The 12,236-nt window shown below is 42.8% G+C and overlaps 1 protein-coding gene across 4 annotated transcripts in view; it reads right to left on the bottom strand.

Annotated features, from left to right (window-relative positions):
• The window catches only part of LOC143486731 (uncharacterized), a 104,292-nt gene that overhangs the window by 4,144 nt on the left and 87,912 nt on the right, over positions 1–12,236 (bottom strand). For all 4 annotated transcript variants that reach the window (XM_076986119.1, XM_076986118.1, XM_076986117.1 and 1 more), the window contains 4 exons: positions 9,836–10,009; positions 8,048–8,221; positions 7,709–7,882; positions 4,820–4,996 (listed from right to left, as the gene is read on the bottom strand). In XM_076986119.1, the coding sequence (XP_076842234.1) occupies positions 4,820–4,996; positions 7,709–7,882; positions 8,048–8,221; positions 9,836–10,009 (699 nt within the window). The remainder of the gene's footprint in view (positions 1–4,819; positions 4,997–7,708; positions 7,883–8,047; positions 8,222–9,835; positions 10,010–12,236) is intronic.

The following is a 12,236-nucleotide window of genomic DNA, read 5'->3' as shown; positions in this document are numbered from 1 at the left end:
GTCATGCAAAAGGCTTGGCTAGGATGTATTAACCAACCAACCACTATGATCTAATAATACCTACTACTATGCTCATGACCCATCGCCTCAACTACCCAGTACTACTAAGAAACTACTGCGATGACAAGATAGATTTCACACACCCTATGCACACACTAGTTGCTTGAACAGAACACAGCAGCAGCTACAATCTGATACTGGCTCGACAAGGATCCAGGATGTTCATGGTCCATTGCCTCAACTGCCAAGTACTCAGACCACCAGACAAACCTGGACTGACCTTCACAACAAAGTGACAAGGACACACACAATACCTTGCAGCCCCCAACACCTCCAGAAGACTCATCAGTGGAGTCTGGCATCCCAGATCCACCCCCTCCAAGCTCACAATGTAGCCCATCACAAATTTTTGCCACCGCATGCTCCGTTGTGGAAGACATTGGCTAACAACCTTGCTACCCATATCCCAACATCACACACACCAAACAATTTCTCTCTTCAAGTACTATCCTTACCCCACCTAACCTCAGCCCTTCTTAGCCACACCCACTGACTAGATCTCTCAGCTACCGCTGACAACTCCTTTACCACTACTCTCATCACACAGCCTCTAAATCCAAACTCAGCCAGTAGTCTTGTGGCAGACTTCGCCACGAAACCCCTAGCCCCTACCTCTACAGGTCTAATATATGCTTGCCAGCCCTGCTCTCTTACCTCAGCCACCAAATCTGCATACTTCAACCTTTTCCTTTCATATGCTGCATCAACTTCATCTTCAAATGGAACAGTTAGCTCTATGAAATACACTATCCGCTTACTTTCAGAATACAACACAACATCTGGCCTCAAGTTTGTGACTACAATACACTCTGGAACCTACAATTTACAGCCTACATCAACCAACAGCTTCCAATCTCTTGCATCAGCCCACTTACCACCAACGTTTGAAAACTGTGCTGGCTCCTTGCTATGCTGCCCCTCACACACAAACTTAATTACTATATTGGAACTAGCAACTGGCATGTCATTAACTTCCAACCGCCTCTTATCAAGTGCACCTGCCAATGATTTAAGTACCTGATTATGCCTCCATGTATAAAGTCCCTGTGACAAACTCACCTTGCATGCCGACAGGATGTGCTTCAATGTACCACTTCCTGCACATAGCTTACAAGTTGGATCCTCACCCAACCACTGCCCAAGGTTTTGTGGAGTTGGAAGCACATCATAAGTAGCTCCCACAAGAAACTTTATACGACTCGCATCCAATGCCCACAACTCTCGCCAGGTGATTCTCCTCTTCTCTACACTTTCCCATTTCATCCACTGACCCTGCTTACTCTGTCCTGCAGCTTTTGCCCGTCTTACTTCCTCCTGCTCTCGAATAAAACCAGTCACCATTCGTCTTCTCTCAGGAGATGTGGCCTTGCTGAATGCCCTCCATGTATCACCTGACCCTAGTCCTGCCCTCCCATTTTGCACCTGCCCTACAACATCTCTATGCTCCAATGCCCTCTTTGCTGCCTGAGTTGCCTCTTGGGAATTCCACTTTCTTCCTGTACGTGTCACTGGTGCCGCTGCTTTGATCAGTGCATCTTTCGACCCCATCAACAACATTTCTCGGCCTACCTTGGCACATTTAAACTCCTCAACTAAGCTTGTTAGTGGCAGTTCTAGTACTCCTCTCCCGAACCATGCCACACTACTAAGACAATGTGGAACCCCAAGCCATTTTCTTACAGCCTTATTAACAATCCTTTCTAGCCTCTCAACTTCAGTCATCGGAATATCATACACTGTCAGTGGCCACCTTAGACGAGGCAACAATCCAAACTGCAAACACCACCATACCCTCTGCTCACTACATAAAACATATAACTTACATAAAACAGAATAAAACATCCCTCCATATGCAGTTAAAACAGTTTAACAATTGCAGAAAGCTAGCTTGTAAAAATATGTTTTTAGTTTTGATTTAAAAACAGTCACAGATTTGGTGAGTCTAATGTCATGTGGAAGACTATTCCAGAGTTTGGGTGCAGCAACAGAAAAGGCATGATCCCCACTCTGCTTGAGGCGAGCTCGTGGAACCATCAAAAGTGACTGTGATACAGACCTTAACGATCTCGAGGGTGTATACATACAAAGCATGTTCTCTATATAGACAGGGGCATATCCATTCAAAGCTTTAAAAACCATCAGCGCTACTTTATACTGGACTCTGTAATGCACTGGGAGCCAGTGTAAGGATGCCAAGATAGGAGTAATGTGATCCCTTTTCTTTGCTCCAGTTAATAATCTGGCTGCGGCATTTTGAACCAACTGTAAGCGTTTAAGGGACGCTTCATGCATCCCAATATACAGTGCATTACAATAGTCCAGTCTAGAAGTAATAAAAGCATGGATGACTTTTTCCATATCTAAAACATTAAGAAATTACTTCAATTTGGCAACTGTTCTAAGCTGGAAGAAACTGGCCTTGACCGTTGCATTTATTTGTGTCAAATTTTAATTCCGAGTCAAAAATGATTCCAAGGTTTTTAACTTTTGTTTTTAAAAACGGGACTAAAGAACCCAGATTTGTTTTTAAATTTTTGGTTAACAGAGGAACCAATTAATATGACCTCTGTTTTAGTGACATTCAGTTGGAGAAAGCTATTGGTCATCCAATTCGTAATGTCAGTGATACACTCATGAAGTCTATCTGTAACGATCTGCGCGGGGCAGAACAGGGAGGCGGACACAAACGCTGAGGAGAGCGAGATTTATTCAAGGAAATTCCATAGACAAAGTCGAGATAGCAGGCAGGGGTCATAACGGGCAGGCAATCCGGACATGAAATACGCACAGACATGACTTAAACAAAACCAGTAGGACTCACGGACAAGACAGGAACACACAAAAGTCACGGGGAGAACAACGAGGCTTGTGGCAGGAATACGAGGAACATGAAAACAGCGAACAGCAAGCACAAACCAACAGCATGAACAAAACAACCGATAACTAGACCTGGGAGACACAGGGACTAATATACACAGAACTAACTGGGAACAGGTGAGAACAATAACGACAGGGGCGTGGCAGATAATAGGGAATTATCAAAATAAACGAGCAGGGCGGGACGAACGGGCAAGGAACACAGACACGAGGGAACCCAGAGTGACAGCTACGAGAGGGGGCGTAGCCCTACGTGACACTATCCAAGGAGGAACAATTTCCTAAACTTAAAGGAAGGTATAGCTGTAGATCATCTGCATAACAATGAAATGAGATGTTATGTTCCCGAATTATTTGACCAAGGGGGAGCATGTATAATGAAAAGAGGACTGGGCCTAAAACAGACCCTTGCGGAACCCCAGAGGCCAGAGTAGTGGCAGCAGAGGAGTAATTACCAATATTAACAGAAAAAGTTCTTTGTTTAATATAAGAAGTGAACCAATTAAGAACTAAACCTTTAAGTCCAACACAATGTTCCAGACGTTCGATGAGTAAATCATGATCCACAGTATCGAATGCTGCACTCAGGTCCAGTAAAACCAGGATTGAACAATCACCAGAATCGGCATTAATTAAAAGATCATTAGTGACTTTTAAAAGAGTAGACTCAGTACTATGTAGTGCCCTAAAACCAGATTGAAAGATCTCATAAATGTTGTTGTTGTTGCTGTTTAGAAAAGACGATAACTGACCAAAAAAAGTCCTTTTTCCAGGACTTTTGCTAAGAAGGGCAGTTTTGATATGGGCCAATAGTTATTCAGAACCCCAGTATCTAGATTATGCTTTTTTAAAAGTGGCTGAACTACTGTATGCTTAAAATATGCAGGAACTATGCCAGAGGCCAAGCTTGTGTTTATGATTGATAAAACATCAGGGCCAATGGTATCAAAAGATTCCTTAAATAACCAGGATGGACTTATCGATATTAGCCTCATCCAATTCCTTCCTTAACTCTACAACCTGCTCTTTGTCGTTCAGTGCTGCGGTGTACCACCTACCTAGACTCTTAACTGATTTCTCCAGAATAGACAGTATTACTTCTCCCTCCATCACATACTTTTCTTGTGTCAACCTTTCACAATTGAAACACTCCTAGACTTACTGGGTTTAACCTTCATCCTAGCCAGCCTAAGATTATTACCTAGCTTCTCCAACAGCTGCCGAGTACATGGAACAGTAGTCGTTAATGTGGTCATGTCATCCATGTATGCCCTAATCGGTGGGAGCCTGGTGCCATCATGCAACCTCTCCTCACCTACAACCCACTTAGAAGCCCTAATAATCACCTCCATTGCCATTGTAAATGCCAATGGTGAGATTGTGCACCCTGCCATTATACCTACTTCCAGACGTTGCCAAGATGTAACAAACTCCTGTGCTGAAACAAAACTGAATGTCTCCAAAATAAGCTTTAACTAACCTCGTAATCTGATCTGGAACCTGAAAAAATTCAAATGCCTTCCACAACAGAGCATGCGGTGCCGAACCAAAAACACTAGCCAGATCTAAGAAAACCACATGTAGATCTCTTCTCTCTGCTCTTGCTGTTTGAATCTGGTGCCAGATCATGCTACTATGCTCTATACACCCTGAAAAACCTGTAATCCCTGCTTTTTGGACCGATGTATCAATTAACTTATTCTTTTTCAGAAACGCTGCAAACCTACGTGCAACTACACTAAAGAATATTTTACTCTCCACATTAAGCAAGCTTATGGGATGAAACTGCTCTATGGCTACAGAATCCTTTTCTTTCGGAATAAGAACACCACCTGCCCTTCGCCAGTCCTTTGGGATAATAAACAATAGTCCAGTAACTCACTGTAGTTTCTCCAGTGTACAGTGTGGATCATCCAGTAGATCAGAGAGCTGCTTCACTCCTGAGTCTCCTGGTTCATTGTAGTTCAGTTTCAGCTCTCTCAGGTGTGATGAGGGGTTTTTCTTCAGAGCTGAACACAGAGCAACACAGCCTTCTTCTCTAATACTGCACTTAGAGAGACTGTAGAGAAAAGGAGAAAACACCTCAGTGTTCTTAAAAGATCTACACATAAACACACAGAAGCGCTCGCATACACATGCACACAAAGTACTTGGAACTCAATATGTCCACACACTCAGAATACTTAGAAGTCAACAAAAACACCTACACACAAAACTTTACATGTACACAAACACAAATACACAAACATACAAATACCCAAACATGTACACACCATATCCACATACACATGCACCTCTTCCCCCCACACACAATCACAAACATGTGCACTCTCTCACACAAACACTCTTATACACACACACTATGTGTCTGGCAAATATTTCTCACACCCACAACCACACACACACACACACACACACACACACACACACACACACACACACACATTATACTTTATTTGATTCCATATACAGTAAATAACATAATCAGGAAACAAAATATTGCTAAAAAACATCCAGCATGGTATACAGTTCATTTCTCAAGTGTGATTTCAAGGATAAAGAAAACAGCGCCTTTTCCAAATATGCAGACTCCCGATAATTGCTGAGATTGAGCAATATCTCACCACCTGTTTGACTTTTGTTCTGCTAACTCCCCCAAGTCTAAGACCACGTACTGCAAGTTTATGTACATGACCAAGACTTCCCAACACCAGGACTATCAGTTGGCATTTAAATCCTAAGCCTTCAATAGTATTCACTAATGTTTGGTACTTTAAAATTTTTGACGTATAAGACTCCTCCATATACAGATCAAATGCACATGATATTTCGTATATTATAACCCGCTTCTGACTCTGAGAAATGCAAATGATATCTGGTGTATTAGCAACTTCTTGAAATATTTCAGATGTTACATTAAACCACTCAGGTCTAACTGTAGAGTGTTTAAAAATGGAATCATTCTTTGCGTATGGAAGTTGAGCTGATATCAAGTCGACTAGTCTATCATGACGTGCAATGTACAGACCTTTAAAAGAGCTACAGCCATTCAGAATGTGGGCCACAGACTCCAACTGCTGGGTGGAGCCATGAAGCAAACAGAAAGGTGAATGGACAGATGGATACCAGAGTGAGAGGTTATATTTAGTTGGTAGAATCTGTAAGCGCGCTTTCACGCCAAATATCAAAACCTCCTCACTGATTTCAGCATTTCTGAATATTGAGTGTGATACTGAATGATCAGCAGATGCCAGCTGAGCCAGCTTCCCCTGAAGCTTCAGACTGGACCAGTATTGTTGTTGCTCTACACCAGGGATGTCAAAGTCAAATACACCGAGGGCCAAAAAAACAAATTTGCTACAAGCCGAGGGCCGGACTGGTTCAATGTTTATTAAAAGATATTAAAATGATTGCACATAGCCTATTGAACCAAGACCTAACACAGTGTATATTATTTAATGCTTAAATGAATAAAGCAATATTTTCTTATTTTCAAGTGAAAATATTTTTCAACAAGCAAACATGAATAAAGTAAAGGTTTGAAAAGTGCTGGAATTTAAGTTAAAGTACTTGAAAATGCTTGAAATTGTAACTACTTCGTTTCACAACAAATAACTATCTGACTGAACAGTTCTCTTGTATCTTGTAATTCCAGGACGAAACATGAGAGAACGTGAAGACGTTAATATTGGGCGTTTTGAAAATAACCATTAAATAATGTGAATAAAAAGCGAATTATTTCGAATCATTTCGAATATATGTATAAATATTTAACTTAATTAAGTTTAACGTGCTGGGAAATATTGAAATGAACCTTGAAAGTGACGTACAAGTGCTTTAATTCCACCTTATAAAGATGTATGAACCCTGCAAACATGACTGTTCATTGCGCTGAGGCGCGGTGCGCGCAAAGTACAAAATTCGAGAGATGCACGACCTCGCGAATCGACAGCGCGCGAGACGCTCGCGCACGAGCTGAGCCACTGCGATTACGTTATTTTCGCCGCGCTGACCGCTTGTGCGCGCTGCAGTGACTTCGCGGGCTACCGTTGCATTGTGGGGAATGTAGTGTTTGTGCGTGCAAAACACCAGCGGGTGGATGTGGCCTGCGGGCCGGTTCTAATAGTAATTAAATATCGTCCAGGGGGCCATAGATAATCAATTCGCGGGCCGGATCTGGCCCGCGGGCCTTGACTTTGACATATGTGCTCTACACGTTGAACTTCCAGCAGTATTTTTCTTGATGTTTTACTCTGCAACTGGTGGGATGTTTCGTTAACATTAACACAAGCCTCAACAATCACTGACGTATCTTTCACTATTATTTCTGAAACTTTTACAGATTCCTGCTCTAGTGTTGTCCATTTTAATTCTGTATTTGTTCTCCTACATAAGTCATTTAGATCTGGCCAGTCGGATGAAACACCAAATCCCTGAGCTTGCACATCTAGTTTCCCATTACCTTTTCTTCTAAATCCTAAATTATCTTCACCAGGCAAGGCTAGTGGGATTTTACGTCGTCTAAAGTCTAGGAATAGCGAGGCTCTTGCCATTTCCCGCACCAATTTATCATCATTATTCAACATATTAATAAGACACACACACACACACACACACACACACACACACACACACACAGATAATCATACATACACACACAGTACTCAAAGCTCAAAACATACACACATACATGCAGTATAATTAGGACTTTATACACACACATGTACACACTCTCTCGTGTGTGTCTATAATCAGTAGTCCAGTAACTCACTGTAGTTTCTCCAGTTTACAGTGTAGATCCTCCAGTAGAGCAGAGAGCTGCTTCACTCCTGAGTCTCCTGGTTTATTGTGGTTCAGATTCAGCTCTCTCAGGTCTGAGGGGTTTTTCTTCAGAGCTGAACACAGATCAGCACAGCCTTCCTCTGTAATACTGCAGTAAGACAGACTGTAGAGAGAAGGAGAAAAACACCTCAGTGTACTTAAGAGACATATACACATTCGCTCCATATACTTTGGGCCAACAAACATGCACACAGGAACACACACAAATACATGCAAATAGATGCACACACTCTCACGTGTGTCTATAATCAGTAGTCCAGTAACTCACTGTAGTTTCTCCAGTTTACAGTGTGGATCCTCCAGTAGAGCAGAGAGCTGCTTCACTCCTGAGTCTCCTAGTTTATTGTTATTCAGATTCAGCTCTCTCATGTGTGAGGGGTTTTTCTTCAGAGCTGAACACAGAGCAACACAGCCTTCCTCTGTTATCCTGCTGCTAGACAGACTGTAGAATGAAGGACAAAAACACCTCAGTGTACTTAGAGATAAGACAAAAACATACGTATACACAACACTTGTACACACAATACTCACAAACACATGCACACCCATACACACACCCCCAATGACAAACATGTACACTCTCTGTCACACAAACACTCTTACACAGACACTATGTGTCTGGCTTATATTTATCTCGCACCCACAACCACATGCAAACACACAAACAAGTGCACACACAAACATACACACTGCAACAACGGTGGATCACAAATGCGAGATCCACCGCGTTGTATTAAATGGTAGGCGAACCCAAGTACCAGCCCTAGTGAAACTAGAGATGGGACCGATGCGATACAACATCGGTATCGGGCCCGATAATGAGGTTATATATCGGTATAAGATCAGACCTTAAAAACACTGGATTGGCCCATCACTATGTGAAACTGAGAACAGAAATCACCGTTAGAGACCACAGGAATAAGAGCAGGTAACTCACTGCCGTAGTACAAGCAGCGCAAGGTAGAAACGGTAGAAACGGTAAAACCAAAAGATTCGCGGAGCAAAACAAGCAAAACAAAAAACCTCCCAAAATAACTCGGATCAAACCAACTGAGGACACCAGGGGAAAATAACTGGCTTTCTGACAAACAAGGTCAGTAACTGAGAAGTATTCCCCAAAGTAACTTATAATCTCAACTGAGACGGAGAAAGAATGGGAAAACTTGCGGGAAGCCAGAGAGCAGGACTGAGAACACTCGAACAGACAGGGTAAAGCTATAATCTCCACACGGAGATAGAGACAGGGTGGCGAGACACCCAACACAACACGTTACTGAGAGAGACAGGCTGAACGTTAGCAGCAAGTTGCCAGCAACAACTACAAACAACTCAGCACTGAGACTCTGGCTCTGTTCGAAATAGCCTACTACATACTACTGGCGTACTGCTTGGGCCCCATATCAGTATAAATCAGTATCAGTATATATCAGTATTTTGAACAGAGAGGCTGTGTTCGAAATAGCCTACTACATACTACTGGCGTACTGATCGAGCCCCAAATCAGTATGCCGTATGCAGCATGTGACCAAAATGAAATTTTCCAGTACGCGAAACATACCCGGATGACCTACTACTTCCACAAAATATTCCAGTACGCGAACAGAGCTATCTTCGTGGTGTACTGCATCCCATCATGCAACGCTACGTTCACGTGACCCCGTAGTATGCTTTGCTTTTGTTGCATACTGGAAACTGTACTGCATACTACTACGAGGACCAGTATGCAGTATTCAGTATATACTGATTCCAGTATGCAGTTTTCAGTATATACTGAGTCCAGTATGCAGTATCCAGTATGTAGTAGTCTATTTCGAACACAGTCAGAATTTGCCTCTGTCTTCCTTAAGAAGGCAGGTGCAGGTCATCACCGCTGATTGCGTCGAGATCTGGCTCATGGGCTCCCCTGGTGGTGGCAGATGGAACAGCCCTGGAGTCAGGCCAGACACTCACACAGGAACACACACACTTCCACACATACATTCATGTGTATTCCTGTTCAAGTACATGCACACACTCTCTCACGTGTGTGTCTATGAACAGTAGTCCAGTAACTCACAGTAGTTTCTCCAGTTTACAGTGTGGATCCTCCAGTAGATCAGAGAGCTGCTTCATTCCTGAGACTCCTGGTTTATTGTAGTCCAGGTTCAGCTCTCTTAGGTGTGAGGGGTTTTTCTTCAGAGCTGAACACAGAGCAGCACAGCCTTCCTCTGTAATACTGCAGTTACACAGACTATAGAGAGAAGGAGAAAAACACCTCAGGGTATTTACAGCTCACACATACACACACACACACACACACACACACACACACTCACTCTCTCTCTCTCTCTCTCTCTCTCTCTCTCTCTCTCTCATGTGTCTATAATCAGTAGTCCAGTATCTCACTGTAGTATCTCCAGTTTACAGTGTGGATCCTCCAGTAGAGCAGAGAGCTGCTTCACTCCTGAGTCTCCTGGTTCATTGTGGTTCAGGTTCAGCTCTCTCAGGTGTGAGGGGTTTTTCTTGAGAGCTGAACACAGATCAGCACAGCCTTCCTCTCTAATACTGCACTTAGAGAGACTGTAGAGAGGAGAAACACACACACAGTACTTAGAGCTCAACAAATCCACACAGACTCAGTATACATAAAGAACACCAAACACACACACACACACACAAAAACATACATATACACAAAAACTTGTACACACTATACCCACAAACACATGCACACACACATGCATGCAACCACACCCCCCCACTCACACACAACCACAAAAATTTGCACTCTCTCTCACACAAACACACGTACACACACACATTAAGTGCATCTCAATTCAGGGGCTGCAGCCCACGAAGTGCGCATTTGTAGGCCGGTTATGTCACTGCGCCGCAACGAGGCTGTCCCAATTCGTGGACTCCTTCTTATGCGGCCGACGAATGTAGCCTTCAAAACCCCGAAACCGAAGGATGCGTCTGAGTATCCTTTGCGCCCCACGATATCCCAGGATTCATTGCTCTATGAACAATAAACAGGCGGAGTCTAGTGTACGGGCTGAAGAATTCGTTTTTAAATGTCGGTATTTTTAAAATATGGACATTTATACTGCAATGAGATGCTAAATAACATGCCAGTTATAATGATATTGCAGGTAAACCTGTGCTTTGAGTATTTACTAAAGAGTAACGTTTATAAAAATACATTGAATTTTGTTATGAAGTTATACTTCCCGCCAAACATGTGAATACATGTTCAACGCATTTTCTTTTAGGCATTTGTGGGTGATGTGATATTTGTCGGACAGCGCGCTAACACGTATGTAACGTATGTAACGGGGCAGAGCGTGGTCACGCAAACATACGTCTTGCGAAGACAAGACTGTCTCATTTAACCTACCCGGCCTTCGAAGTGTGTGGCCACCGTGGGCTGCGGTCTACGCGGTCTACGTAGGCTGCAGCCCCTGAATTGAGATGCAGCATATGTGTGTGGCAAATATCTCACATCCACAACCACATGCACACACAAACACACGTGCACAAACACACACATGGACAGAAACACACTTACAAACATGCATACACAAACACAGTGACACAAACAAACATGACAAATACATTGTGATGGAAAATGCCATGTCGCCGTGTTTTTCATATAGACATTATTTTTGAACATGAGTTGTGACTGAATGAATGAAGTCTTAGGTCACTCTCAGGTCAAGGGACCAGAAAAGAGGGGGAAGAAGATGGGAGAATGGGGGAATGAGGACGTGTTCCACGCGGAGGACGTGTTCCACGCAGAGGACGTGTTCCACGCAGAGGACGTGTTCCAGACAGGGTAAGCGTTACTGATATTAATGTATGCATTATCTGTGTAATCTTAATGTCCTTAAATTGTATGATTTTATGTACTTGACCAGTTCCTCAACATATATAAGGACTGAGTGTTTGGTGACATGACAACTTGTGTGCTTATGTTACTTTCATTAGCACTCTCTCTCTCTCTCTCTCTCTCTCTCTCTCTCTCTCTCTCTCTCATATGCATCCCACTACATAGTGAAAACATTATGACCTCACCTCAGTTTCTCCAGTTTACAGTCTGAACTCTTCAGTCCAGAACAGAGTTTCTTCACTCCTGAGTCCTGCAGTATATTCCCACTCAGGTACAGCTCTCTCAAACAGGAGTTTGATCTGAGAACTGAGGCCAGAACATCACAGCTTTTGTCTGTGAGATCACAGTAACTCAACCTGGAAGATGATGATAAATCAGAACACTGTCATCTTATACACACATGCACATACAACACCATCATACAAGACATACAACACACATACAACCCTGACAAAAAACACATACAACACCCAACACACAAACACAATGGAGTAACACCATTACTCCATTTGATGCCAGTCTTTTTTCCCTACACAACACAAATCAACAAATATATATTGTACATATATTGTATTGTAAAACACACACA

Source organism: Brachyhypopomus gauderio, unplaced genomic scaffold (genome assembly GCF_052324685.1).
Source record: "Brachyhypopomus gauderio isolate BG-103 unplaced genomic scaffold, BGAUD_0.2 sc45, whole genome shotgun sequence".
Lineage (NCBI taxonomy): Eukaryota > Metazoa > Chordata > Actinopteri > Gymnotiformes > Hypopomidae > Brachyhypopomus > Brachyhypopomus gauderio.
Note: the sequence above shows the minus strand (reverse complement) of the source record. Positions and strands in the feature narration are given on the sequence as shown.